Below are 14,790 nucleotides of genomic sequence, written 5' to 3'. Positions count from 1 at the left end.
CATACCTGGATCATACATTGCATAGGTGCATTCCTACACGCATACATTTTGGTGCTACAGCTCAGTATTTACTCAGACCGCAGTGGCTGGTAATGCAAGCACACAATAACTAAACACAGCTCTACATGGTGCTAAAAGCCATTGGGAAATGATTTCTTAACATGGTGTTGCAAATGATGTAACGTTACAATTATTACTGCACATTTGCATCAACCTACACTGTTCAGTCTTAAAGCAGTACAGTACTACAGTAGTTACCTCTGAGATGTTACTTCTTAGCGTTAACTAGCTAACAATTTTGTTATCAGTTATTCAACTAATATGCAATAATCTCTGTAAAAAAAAAAAAAAAAAAAATACCAAGCTGTACCTGAAAGTCAGGTAAACCCATGCTGCCAAAAATAAGCTTGTGGAGTGATTCTAATGAACATCGATTAAAATATTTGTGGGCATTAAATTGAGCTTGTATAGTACAATAAAGGTAAATCATTTGTCCATTCTATCAGCAGCTTTTTTGGATGGTTCATGATGGCATGCTCAGCTCCTCTTGGTGCCTGGTTCCATTCAAACCCTACATACTATAAATCTGACAGAATAGTTTTACAACTAGCAACTTCACCAGAAGGGTGTTTATATATAGATCGTATGTTCTGGTGTTGTTTGTAGCCAATCTGAGAAACCTCTGCTCCCTCTGTCATTGTCAGTGCCTGAGGTTCCCACTTTTTCAGCTGCAGCAATCTCCCATAAACTCACCCTCCACTGCACTTTATTATTACTTTGTCCTTTTCCCAGTTCCTTTCAGCCACTCAGAGTGTTTCTCTAAATGTGTCTTATCCTTTTTTTAAGTGTTCTGTTAAATATATTCAGTTTTGTTCTTTGAGTTTTTAGTATAACCAATATTTTGTGTATACATCGACACTGTTCTTCAGGTGTGTTATAGTGTACATGCCTGCTATATACAAATAATATCTGAATTACATCTTTGCTGTCTGAATGGACATCTGGCAAGCTCTGTTTTGTTCCTAATGAGCAAACAGTGTGTTAATTAGCTTGACCTCCACTTACCTTGAGCATGTTTGAGACTTCTGCATGGGCTCTGTAGAAGAGACTTCCCGACCCCAATCTGTCTCTCTTTATTAGCTGCTGTTCCTCTCTGCTTTGCGCGCTGCAGCTGCTGTGTGCTAGTGGACACATCAAATGTGTTGATTAATCAAGACTCACTGAGGGTGAAGCCATGTTCTTCTTTCCTCATTGTTGGTTACACGCTAACGCTTATCGTTAAAGGCCTGTGAGGACACAGCTTTAGACAGCATAGTCTTATATGATGTGCTTATTTACATTTATAATATTAATATTTGGGGGAAAAAGGATTAATAGAACAAAACATCGGTTTACTTTTAAGCTTTAGGTTATGAAGTTATAATGAGGTTATAATGTTTGTTGTCTGAATGAATTCTACATTTACTGCAGCTTGGATTTCTGCTATAGTAAAGACTTTGCCTGAAAAACTGAATAATTGAAGCTCGTTCTATGAGAGAAATAATATCTAACCTGATCCACTGGGGTGGCAAATGGAGCTCGCTTATGATAGGTCTTTTGATGGATTTTCTTAATATTAAGGTGTGTGCTTAGCTTTATTTGTTTGTAACCTTTTTCCCCAGCGTATTACCTCATCTGTCACTGAGGAACAGCACTCGCCTGTAGGTAGGCGAACCTGTCAAAGAACAATACTGGATGATTATAACGCCTTAATTACTTATTATTCTTTACTGTTATTAACCACATCAGGTATTTAATAATAATGTTGTCTTGTCAGCTAAGACATAATGACATGACCGAGCAAATATTCTTGGCAGAATGGTGTCATGTTATCTATCAGCTTTCAGCATCACTTGCATTCTTCAAAGGCATTTGTGTTCTTTATGTTACATAACTGACTGCTTCTGTGAATGAACAGATGGTAAAAGCTTAAAAAAAAAAAGAATTTCTCAGTAAACAGAATGACATTTTTGGCAATTCAATGTGTTTTTCATGTTTGTATTCCTCTGTAGATATTCCTAAAGGTATATTTTTTTCTGTTACATCAAGACTCTGAAGATGCATTATTTTTTGCTGTGCTTTAACAATAATTAACTCAGACTTCAGCAACCAAGTACTGCATAGAAATTATTATTTAGATTATGTGATTTATATTGAATCTCATTCCAGTGCTGTGACTTGTAATAGAGTAAGCATCTTTCATTGCCAGATAACACAAGCGGATGATGTGATGGATGTAAAAACAGAAGCACGATGCAAAACAGCAAATGTCTTACATCTTAAGTCTAGTTTTACTGTATTTACATCCTCTTCTATGATTACATCTAATGTTTCACATGGCCTTTAAAAGACATGTGGAAGACGCCCTTATCCAGAGCAACTTACAGTTTCTCTCATTTTATACAACAGAGCAATTGAGGGTTAAGGGCCTTGCTCAGGGGCCCAGGAGTGGCAACTTGGTGGATCTGGGATGCAAACTCACAAACCTTAGTCCACTAAGCTTAACCACATTTCCAGTTACGGTGCCACATATTTTCAGCAGAACTAGTTAATTGAAGTAATCCTTGAATTTTAAAATCCTTTAGGCTTTTGAGAGAATTTGATTAACTACCACTACAGTTACAATAGAAGCATATAGAGATATGAGGTATGCTACAACTGCACCAGTCAACATTGTGTCAGTTCTGCATTAAATATAGTTATGACCAACTAACTACTTTCTTCCTTTAGTTCATTCACTTCTTTACTCTTATCTATTCTTTCATTGCACCGAGGCATCAAATGATATCAAATCAAACCTTATTTTGTTATCATTAGAATGATGGTTTAGCTAATTTTTTTTTATATATATATTAGAAAGCTCTCACAGGAACGAGTTTATATTGCAGCCCATAAAAATATATCAGAGGCCATTTTAAAGTATTTATATGTTTTTGGAAAAGAGAGTAAAAGTTAAGATTAGCAAAAAGATTTATGCTCAGGTAGAAATATTCCCAGAATGATTATTACTGTTTCTACTTCTACGCTGTTTCTAGAGTAACAAACTTTCTACAGTACAATCCTTTTCTACGCCACTGGACAAATCATCACGTCGAGAGTAACTAGTTCTGCTCTGTCACTGATCACAGGTCTGCTCCCTGCTGTCAGACACATGTAGCACTACCCAGATGACAAGACAACATACTGACGAATAAACGAGACAGTCCAGCGAGAAAACCAGTTTGTAATCTATGACAGTTTTAGTACATGCTTGATTCAGAGCAGTAGATTTTCTTCTGGAACAAGACAGAAATAATTCTTCTTGGATACTTCATGACTTGGTGATTGATTGCTGGAGCTACAAGTGAACTGTTAGAGATATGTTTTGTAGTCTGTCCATGCTGACAGGTGTTCATGCAGACAGTTATCTCTTCTGGAACATTTATTTCCATTTAATATGACCAGTAAACTCTTTTTTTTTTCCTCTTTTTTTGCTTGATTAACCCCCGAAACTCCCAGCTTACTCCTTGTACAGCATGTTGTTCAATATGTACAGTAAATCTGATAGTAGACTATGCAGTTAATAGTGAGGAATGTATATCTAGGTTAGGCTGATGAATGGTTTTGGTGGAATAAATGCGTATGATTCTCGTATTGAATGGTGAAGAATGTCACTGCTCTGTACAGATCATCCCTTTCATTTCGCATCCCATCCTCCACTCCCTGTGTATGTTTCACCATACATCCTTCATCTTAAACGGCCATCTCACTCAAGTCAGACTCAGAAAGAAAGTGTGGTTTGTCTGCCATATCTACCAGCATGATGTTTATGTGTTTCTGTGGGTATTGTCTTGTTTCTGTGTGTGTGTGTGTGTGTGTATGTGTGTGTCTGTTTGATTCTATTATACTATGCTCTGTCATTACTGTCATTGACATATATGGCATATTTTCTTTTTCTTTAATATTTCTTTGTCTGAACTCCTTCATTTACTGCACTATCCTTCTATCTCTTCTCTCTCTGATTTATCTGTGTTAACAGGGCAGAATTTGGGACATCCAGCAGAAACATGTTTGATGATTAAGTTAATTTGACTTTTTTTTTTCAGTTGGCTTCTGAGTCAGTGTGTGCTGGTTTATAGTGTAATATAATTACATAAAGGAAAGCCAGATCTCAGCAAGAAAGCCTCTTATCACACTGAACCAGTGACCAACAGACATCGACTCATTTTGTGAAGAAACTATTGATTTAGTTTCGCCAAATCATCCCTAACAAATGAAACAAGAATGAAAGGTTCATCTGGATGTATCATTAAGTTATATGGCTGCACTCCACCCCACATATATTTTTTTATTTATCTTTCAGACATCCAGGCTTATGTGTTTTTCTTGTCTCCATAGAGTTATTCAGTCTGCTCACTCCTCATGCACTTCACCTCACTTGAACTTTAAAGTGCATTCAGCACTCTCCTCGACACACACAGTGTTTTATAAAGTCTAACTGCAAGAAGCTGTGTTAGCCTGCCTGTGAAATATCTGCATCATTTCACTTCCACATACATCCCACATCGCCTAGACTCACAACCAGCCTTTTGTCTCCACCCACTTTATATAATGAAGATAATGACTCGTAAACAAGAATAATATTCGTAACAAATTGATGATGAGATATATCGCATATTACATGAATCTGGCAACTGTCATTTACCCTGTTGCCACCCTAGGTACTGTATGTGGTTCTCAAACATCTACTGTAACAGGTACTGAGGTGAGCACGAAGGTGTACATCGTTAAGATAAAGAAAGGCACTTTTAATATTACATGTTACATCAGTTACACTTTATTTGGTGTTTCCGGTCTACATCTTGGCACTTTAAAGAAAAATGTATAAACACACAAAGAAAAAATACAATAAATTTGAATACACCTCTAAAAAACCCTCTAGATTTCAATAATAACTGTTGGCTTATTACATATTTGCACACATGTAATGGATATAAAACTCTACAAACACTTGTTAATAACCAGGTTCTTGTATCATTATTATTTATTTTAATGTTTCTGATTGCTTTCCACTTCATTTTTATACACTGTAATTTCACATTGTGGGTGGAATAAGTTGACATGATTTATCTAGGTGTCCTTTTCTTTTTTTTTCCCCCCACATCACAAAAACCTGCTTTGTTAACAGGGGTGTGTAGACTTTTTTATCTCCATTGTAAATATTATTTTATTATATTATAAATAGCACAATTATCAAGATTAAACTTAAATGAAATCTACAAATAATTCTGGTGTTATCCACCCAATCCATACAGTGAATTGTCATACACAGATTCAAATTTACTTCTCCAGAGGAATAATATCCAATCAAACACATCACAGATTCCTGAGATGAATAAAACTATGGTTGCTTTTACAGCTGCCTACTGCCAGCCTTAATGCCCTAAGCTGAGCTGGCCAGTCAGTTCTCACCCACAACATTCTCTTCCGCTTCTCGTTTAAAAAGAAATGACCTCAGTATTGCTGCATGACGAGCCTCCGCACGCCTTCATTGCCATGAACGGGCAACAGTTTAGGCTCATGCATGTGAAAAACAGAGAAGAGAAGAAATAAGTTTGTCTCAGAGATCAATAATAACGACTATAAAATAAATCAAAGATTTCAAACCATACTCTAATTATAAAAAATATTTACTATTCTTAAATCAACATCATTAGAACGTGTGCACTGCATATAAAGCAGGGTTTAGTAGACGCAGCCATCACAATAATACACTTCTGCTTAGGGGAATAAAAACACACACTGGTCTTTAATTTAGTTTATTTGAAGTTTAATTCTACCTGGGATTATCCGCAACAGCAATCATTCATGCAACCATTATAACCTGATGACTGTCTTGTTTTTATTGTGTGGTGTTTAGTGTATGATATTCATAACAATACATCACACTGTGTCTGTATTTCCCAACTGTCCAAGCTCCTGAGGTAGAAGTTGATGTTCAACATCTCTGTGGACGCATTGCTTCTGTGTACAGTGGCCTGATTTTCATTTTGAAAAGAATGTTGGATATGTGCCTAGTTTTTTCCTCATAAACTAAATCAACATCAGTGTTAATTTTTTTTTCCACTGGAAGTACAATTTATTGGTCTGGCAACACAGTATACCTTTTACACTCATCCAAAAGAGGTCCAGAACCCTGGGTTTAAATAGGGTCACTGTTCTCTAAATGCACTGAATACACCAGAGGCATCGAAATGCATCAAAGCTCCTCACCTCGGGCTTTATGAGTATTGCACCAAATTACTTAATGGTTGACCATTGTGCTCATTGTAGTCATGAACTCTTGTGACTCATGCTTGCGTGTAAGACAGTGTTGTTGAACAGTCATACGTTCAAAAAAAATAATAATTTGAAATATTGTGATGAATGAAATAATATAGCTATCTAAGCAAAAAAATGCTCCATTAAGTCACAGTCATGGTATCATTAGACGGTGCCACAAAAATAGATACGGAGATGGAGTGAACCGAGAGCTATGGTCCATACCACTATTTCATTCTCTCACACTGGTTAAAAATAGTTTCAGACCATTTCCCCTCTCTACTTTAAATCTCCTTAAAGCTGACTTGGCTGATACTTATATGGCCATTTGCTTTGAAGCATTTCAATAGGCTGACATCAGAGTGGCACCTCTGCCAAAAGAACCCAAATTTAATCCATTTTCCATATGTGGCATGCCAAGCTTCTCACACTCTCCAGGGAGTGGGAGTGGAAGGTCGAGGTTTTAGAAGCTAATTTGGCTCCTTGCACCTTTGTTTCCCTTCTTTAGTCCTCTTTGGCAAGTCACAAGATGGCCATGTAATACACAAGCCAATGCAGACAAATCCTATGTTCTTGGTGCAGTACTCATTAGCTGAAAGAAACTGTGGTGAAATCTCTCTCTCTCATCTATTTACCAGTTATCTCTACATAAAAGAGCATATAGGAGCATATGTGTGTGCATGTTTTGTCAGACTGAAATACGACAGGGAGAGCTTCTCATCAAGGATGAAAAGAGGAAGGCAGAGCAACAGTGTGGTCGTATGGGAGCCGACCTCTTCAAAAGCAGCCAGGTGCGCTTGTAAGCAGAAAACCATCCCCGCCCAGAGACGCCATGCCCTGGTTCTGAACTGTCTCAGTAATCGAGCACCCTAGATTTGGAGCAGTCTGCCCTGCTTTGCCTGTCCCCCTGGATTTTAGTGCCACCATTAAAAAAAGGCATGCTATGTTGTGAGGTCTGTTCTATTCTTTGAAAAGAAAGCCAAAGTTTTGCCCATGCTGGGTCATTTAGTTTAGAATTGTGAAATTCTCAAGTCAGCACATTTGAGAACAAAATAACATGGCTCCAGTTAGGCAGTATATAAGCCAGAGCCTATATTGTGATCCTGTGTTAATTATGCACAGCATGGGTCTAGCTGGTATCCAGTTTCAAGTCCTTATGCCAAAGGGAATCTTCAAATGCATGCATAATGGCAGACAGTAAAAGCGCTTTAGTGAACATACAGAAGGACATTAACACTTTTAGAGACATGGAGGGTGTTTCGTTTTGTCTGTACTCCAGTAAGCTCTCATGCAGAATCTATAGGAGTGGCTCCAGTTCAGGGAACAACAGCAGGATCCGCTGTCAGTCTCATAAATCCCCACGGGGAATTAATCCCCAGACACTGATGTATGTGCATATAAAAAGTGTTTGTCTATGCTTGCATATGTACGACTGTCCCAGCACGGACCATTATCTTCTCAGACTAAATTTGCTCTAAATTGCCCTCACAGAGAAAGCACTAAATCCAGCAGGGAGCAGCCATACAACTAAATGAATAGTGTTGATGTGGCACTATTTTAAAAAAGCAGATCCAGGCAGCACCTGTTCCAGCAATTGGCTTTAGGGACAGTCTGCCTAGTAGGCTACAAGAGAATGGGGAGAAAAGCTGCTGCCAGGAGCCCTGTCTGTGTGCTGGAGTAATAAGCCCCCTGACCCCTGCTGCTCTGCAAGCCCTCCATGCCTTTCCACCTCTCCCTTGATTCGTCCGATGCCATCCTCATGTTCGAGATCCAAAAAAGGGGAGCCATGTGGAATATTATCAGATTTTACTAAGACTCAATATAGAAGCACTCCACATCGAGATCAGAATTTCGTCATGTTTGAAAACCTTTCAAACAAAAGAAGCACATGTGTTTCAGTAAAGCTAATTAAAATATTTGGGATTGTAGGTGTTTTTGAGTAGATAGGGCAATGAGTGATCGTGTTTATATGGACCGCTCTTTCATCTTGAACTCTGATCCTGAGGATTGCATACGAACCATTTCTTCTGTTTCTTTCTTTAGTCTTCAATCTTCTCTTTTTAGTCCTCCTTCTTCTTTCTCATGGGTATGTGTGTCTTCTTCACAAGTACCTCTGTAAGTAACCTAATCTCATGCTTGCCCCCCGGTCCTGGTGGTTCTTCATCACAGAGGCTCAGTGTAAGCCTTACTACTCAGACTACTCTCCCACTCGCCGCCTCATCCACAAGATGTGCACTAGCCACTACCTGGATCTTTTCATCACCATCGTCATAGGCCTCAACGTCATCACTATGTCCATGGAGCACTACCAGCAGCCCAAGGTAGGCCGTCCCATGGAGTCAAGCTGATTTTAAAAAATTGCTTTCCTGATTGCTAATAACCATTTATATACCAGAATGATATCATACTGTTTTTCTTCATGGTCATTATGTACTAATAAAATTACATATTAGTCTGTTTTGTTGGAAGGCAAGTACAGTAACTTTACATTTTACATTGTATTATTATGCTCAGGTGTTCTTTTATTGACCTCAAAGATGGCATATTACTTATGAAATTCATGAATATTCAATCAGTTCTACATAGTAATACAAGGGAAAAAGTACAAGTTGTGAATACAGATTAAGGATAATAAATACAATGAGTTAGCAGCCTTGAGGACTTACAATAAATCCTTTTTGCAGTGTGTTCTTCAGATATATTTCACTGCAGGTCACTTTTTACATGATGTGATATATAAATGATCCTAATTTTAAAATCTTTCAAGCAATAAACAGTGATTCAATGATGAGAAAAATAAAAATCAAGAGTTATTCTTCCTAGGGTTATCATCCATTCTCATTGTTGATATGTATTGTCCTTTAGCAGAAACTGATTGTTAGCTTACTGATTGTCCAGATGACTGAGCCGCTAATACAGTCGCAAAGCTGTAGCGTCTGTCTGGGAGTTTTACTAAGTGAGCTGGTATTTACCTCCCTGTTAGTGTTCGTCACCGCCAGAGGGTTTCCCAGGCTTTGACCCTGTTGGTAATAGAGTTCATCCATGCTGACCTGTGCCTATAAATAGATGGCTGTTTGTGTTAGCAGTAAAGTGTGGGAAGGGGAAAAGTAGAGTTGGTTGATGTTTTGGGCATAATTAGTGTGTGATAATTCGGTAGGGCTTGGCATGGGACGTTTCTTTCTTTCAGTACCATCTGATCTTGTTTCTGGCTTTAGTGTCGACTCCAGAACACTAGCACACTTCATGAAATTGAACAAACATTTGCAGTGATAAATTATGCCTACAATATGCAATATTTTTGGGACTTTGTATCATTTTATTTCAACGTAAAAATGTAATGGAGTGATCTAACTAATTACTTTCAAATTTAACTACAATAACAATCTGTTCAAAACTCTTCTCTATAAGACATCACCAGTGTGGGTGCAATTTTTCCACATAAGTGCATTTGCATATTTCATAGAAAGCAACTTTCAGCAGAACAGATAAAGTTTCTTATTCAAGGACCTTCAATTGCAGTTTGCTGGTGCAGGGATTTTAACCTACGGCCTTTAATCAGTAGCCCAAATCTTAACCACTGAGCTGCTGCAACTAGTAGTTACACATCTGATTGCAGATCAATAAACATGGCAATGGCTGCTCTGATTGCATCGTGTAAAATGTGTTCAACTGCTATGATGGATCAAAATTGAAGTAAGCAGACATCTGAGTATTATGTTTTATGTAGATATGTCTTGTACTTTATAATGTTACAGTAAAAGCACGGCAAGCTGGTATTAGTTTACAAGCCTTTTGAATCTCCTAGGTCTTTTTAGTACTCTTCATTTTCTTAGGAGGTTTGGTAGTGTAGGCTGTTGCTGGTAACAGTGCAGAAATGTTTTAGGATGATAAATGCAGCTGGGCTCTGGTGAAAATTTTTCAACGCTGATTACAGAGCCCAGAAAAGTATTTGTGCAGCATTTGTCATAGTAATAGTTAGTAGGACATATTATAAAAGTGTTATTAAAAATAAATGATTTCAGCAGCTAAAAGAAAATCCTTCCACTTTTCAAATAAAAGAATATTATCTCTCATTTAAAAAAAAACCTCATAATCTCACAGCCTTTTGAAACCTTACTGTTTTGCAGGTGCTCGATGAAGCTCTGAAAATCTGCAACTACATTTTCACCATCATCTTTGTGCTGGAGTCAGTCTTCAAACTTGTGGCATTTGGATTTAGGCGTTTCTTTAAAGACAGGTATGAGATACAGAGTGGGGTTTAGGGGGAAAAAAATCACAGAATGCTCCCAGGATATCTGAAAAACAAAAGCTCCTAACAGTGAAATAATTAATATCTTAGAATTATGAAGATCATCAATAATGTGTATTATTATTATTATTATTATTATTATTATTATTATTATTGTTGTTGGTTTTCTCTTAAAATTAAACCACCCCAGTGGTTCTCAGTTTGGGGTCTGTGAAACACAGCCTGTGATTTTTATTATGCTACAGCAGTAGAAATCACAATCCACCAGTTTTATTCTCCTCTGACTGCTGGTGAATTAAAAAGGTTTAATACAAACCTTAATAACTGAAAAACAAATAGGCCCATGAATATCAACTTGGACCTAATGTGTTCTGTCAGTGGAAAAAATTAATCTTTAGAGATAAAAAAAATACTATAGAAAATAACCAGAATATGATTGTACACGTTTGAATATTCATATAGTTTATCAAATCAATCTGTACTGTGGGGGAATATTTAAACAGATCGCTGTCTGTAAATTGTTTGAGAAATCCTTGAGATAATTACAACTGAAGGTTACTAAGAAAAAATATACATGCTCAAATTTCGGTAAAAGCCAAGTGATAATATAAAATAATTTTCCGTTGTAATCCATCTACTTTAGTCGAGTAATCAAGCTGAGGTTGGGTGAGCATGCTTCACGGCGTGTACATGAATAAGTGTAATGATTCACATTAATCCTTAACTGCAATTGTGATGATTTAATGACCTGAATATCTGCACATGCTTGGCTCAGGGAGACATTTTCCCAAAGCATATGGTCAATTTGCACTGTACCAACTATTCAGGCATCACAATGCAGATACATCTACATGAGCTGAAGATTGAATAATTTAATGATTTTAACCAAATCAGCTGTATACCTGTATAATGACATTGTTATTCATTTAAACATAAAGACATTCTGTATATAGCATTTACTGGTTTAGTTCTTGCAAACCTACATGCACTTGAAATTTTTCTCCACTCAAGCTGCCAGGAATGTAACAAGTAGTGACATTTCTAAATACTCAAAAACCTTGCTATATAGATTGAAGACAGGTTCTAGGATCACTATAACATTTATAATTATATATGTTTCTCAGCAGCCAGTTGTAATGCTTCATCTATGTACTAGTCTGTAAATGTAGAATTAGGGGTCATAACTGCAATCATTGACTGCAACCATGACTGGGAACTACTCAAGTCAGGTTATTCCTGCAAAAGGTTCTGTTAAGACTGTACAGATCTCTTAATCAAGCCAGAATGAAATGTAGAAAGGATTTGTGTTCTTAATTTTGCTCCAGTTATTTTTCATATCTGATAAAACCCCTTTGCATGGCTACAGGCCTCTGTGAATTGGCTTTCCTTAAAACACACTCTAGGCAACACTTCACCTGTGATGGTGCTGAAATTCAAAAATTCATGACCTCAGAGGAAGTGATTTATACTTTGGCAAGTAGTTTTAAAGTCTCACTGAGATGCACCAAATACTTCCAAATTGCTGAAATATTAGGGTAAATGTGAGTTCAAATGAGAGCTTTGACATCATGCTGTGGTTGAATAATCTTTATTAAATTATGAAAATTGGATTCTTGTCATCTGTCTGAAATTCTCATTTGATGCGGTGTGCTGAATAATGTGTGCCTGTCTTCCGCAGGTGGAACCAGTTGGATCTAGCTATTGTGCTGCTGTCCATTATGGGAATAACTCTGGAGGAGATCGAGGTCAACGCCTCACTCCCTATCAACCCTACCATCATACGAATCATGAGGGTGCTACGCATTGCTCGTGGTGATTTCTCTTCCCAGTACTTTGGTTGTCTCCACTTTGTTTTCAATCAACTCTACTGCCTCGCTGATTCTTTTCTTTTTTATCTGCTTGGAAACAGCTCAGTTCTTTAACTGCTACTCTGTTTTGAGTGTCTCAGCATCTGTATGGCTACTGTTTAGCATTTGCACATCATGTAGATAGAGAACAGATGGATGAAATGAGAGATTTAGTCCACATAGCCTGTCTTAATCCCACACACACACACACAGAATGAGAATCTGGGGCACTCATCTGTTTTGGCCAGTTGTTCTGCTCTTAATGAATGATGTGCTTTTGTAGTTTTATAAATTATACCATCAACAGAGACAATGAAGCAAACACACAAACTCTGTGTGTGTGTGTGTGTGAGAGAGAGAGAGAGAGAGAGAGAGAGAGAGAGAGAGAAAATCTGTGTACACTTGCACAAACACACAAACTCTGTGTGAGTGTGTGTATCAGAATCTGTGTAAACGTGCACTCTGCCTCATAATTCAAATTCCTAGAGACGCTCTCTTAATTAAAGCACCAGCTATCCTCAACACATGCAGCAACAGGGGCATCTGGCCTCCTGCAACCCACTTACAAACTATCATTATCACAACCCTAATATTAATACAAGCCCCCTACCTATTTACATACAATGTAAGTACCCTGAAATAAGAAGGAAATTAAATTCCAAGTGCTGGCCTAAAGAAGCAGTGTGTCTAGGGTGTCTTCTTTTTATAGCTCTCTAATCCATTCTTTCTCTTAATCAACACATTAATATTCTCACCTCTCACCTCAGCATCACAGAGTAGCCCATGAAGGAGCTATTAACGAGCAGACTTTTACTTTGACCACTACTCGCTACCATTATTTTATAACTCCCTTTTTACACACAGACACACATTTTATTCAAGAGGTGATAAAGCCTGACCTCATCAAACTCCTCTGTTTCTTTTAAGTGTTAAAGCTCTTGAAGATGGCTGTGGGAATGCGAGCTCTCCTAGACACAGTGATCCAGGCCCTGCCTCAGGTAATGCGACCACTCTGTTGTCTGTTCTGCATCTGAGCCCATGTTAGATCATTTATTTTCTTCGAGGCCAGCGTCTGTAAGCCCTGTTTTTTGTTTTTTTTTGCTGGCCTCATTTCCATAGTCAGTGAAGTAGCGACGCTACATATGGACCGATGGCAAGATAGCAAATACAGCAGGAGGCAAAGGGGAAAAAAAGTCAGCAGCTCAGCATGCTCTCTCTAATGCTGTCGGGCTCTGTGGCTCCCAACGAAGGCCTTTTGATTTGAGTGCATGCTGCACCACAGGATACTGTCATAATTTCAATAAATAATGTAGCAATTCTGAATGAGTAATGTGCATAAATAATTGCAAGTACTCTGTGTTCCTGTTTGGGTTACTTCATGCTGTAACTTGCTGTTACTTCACAATCTGCGTGTCCCACTCTGTGTCTGAAAGTCACTGGTTTAAACATTCCCCATGCCCAGATAGGGACATAAATACAAGTGTTCAGTGATCCATAACTATGTCATCCTCTGAAATGTACTGTACGTGGGAATCATGTGCTTCATTAAAGCTGAAAAAAGCCCAGCTATAGACAATGAAAATATATCTTCTTCTTTTTTTATAACTTTTGGACTGGAACGAAGCATGTTCCAGTTTCCAGTGAATAACTCTGCTCATTTTCCTCAGCCTACCTGATGTTGTCCATGTGGTTGTGCATGGTTACTGTTACTGTATGTTTAGCACATGTTGCTCAAGCAAAGAACCTTGTAAACTTTTGAACTTTCAGTTCTAATAAATGGGAATGGGACTAGAGTTCTCTCACTTCATAGCTCTCTTGTTACTTGGCTCTCAGGAGGTGGTATTTCTGGATCTGTTCTTTCTGTCCTTTTATGCTTCAGAAAAACTGATCTGGCTCTCTGTCTCAGTCTTCTCTTGCTTTCCACTCACTCTCTCTCTCTCTCTCTCTCTACAGGTGGGGAATCTGGGTCTTCTCTTCATGCTTCTCTTCTTTATCTTCGCAGCACTGGGAGTAGAGCTGTTTGGTGATCTGAGTAAGCACAAACCATCAAGAGACATTAATTCAGTCTAGCACTTACCGTAGAGACCTTATGATGCACCATCTGCATTTTTATTCCATCAAAGATCTAAATGGCTTGCTTGAATCATTTAATTGAATTCATTTAATTTGTCAATGGTGATGATTAGGCAGATAGTTAGAATGTTTTCTCACAACTCATTTAAGTGGATTATGTTGAAATGTGTGAAGGCCTGTTTTCACATGGCTCTTACAAATTACTAGAGCATAAAGTACAAATTGCTAGAGCATAAAGTACGAATTGCTAGAGCATGAAGTATGAATGAGAACAGTCTTATT

At 37.9% G+C, this 14,790-nt stretch overlaps 1 protein-coding gene across 14 annotated transcripts in view; it reads left to right on the top strand.

Annotated features, from left to right (window-relative positions):
- The window catches only part of cacna1g (calcium channel, voltage-dependent, T type, alpha 1G subunit), a 171,697-nt gene that overhangs the window by 142,149 nt on the left and 14,758 nt on the right, over positions 1–14,790 (top strand). For all 14 annotated transcript variants that reach the window (XM_058406476.1, XM_058406481.1, XM_058406480.1 and 11 more), the window contains 5 exons: positions 8,509–8,660; positions 10,467–10,576; positions 12,267–12,400; positions 13,363–13,433; positions 14,389–14,467. In XM_058406476.1, coding sequence (XP_058262459.1) covers positions 8,509–8,660; positions 10,467–10,576; positions 12,267–12,400; positions 13,363–13,433; positions 14,389–14,467 — 546 coding nt within the window. The remainder of the gene's footprint in view (positions 1–8,508; positions 8,661–10,466; positions 10,577–12,266; positions 12,401–13,362; positions 13,434–14,388; positions 14,468–14,790) is intronic.

The sequence above is a fragment of the Hemibagrus wyckioides genome, linkage group LG13 (genome assembly GCF_019097595.1).
Source record: "Hemibagrus wyckioides isolate EC202008001 linkage group LG13, SWU_Hwy_1.0, whole genome shotgun sequence".
Classification (NCBI taxonomy): domain Eukaryota; kingdom Metazoa; phylum Chordata; class Actinopteri; order Siluriformes; family Bagridae; genus Hemibagrus; species Hemibagrus wyckioides.
Note: the sequence above shows the minus strand (reverse complement) of the source record. Positions and strands in the feature narration are given on the sequence as shown.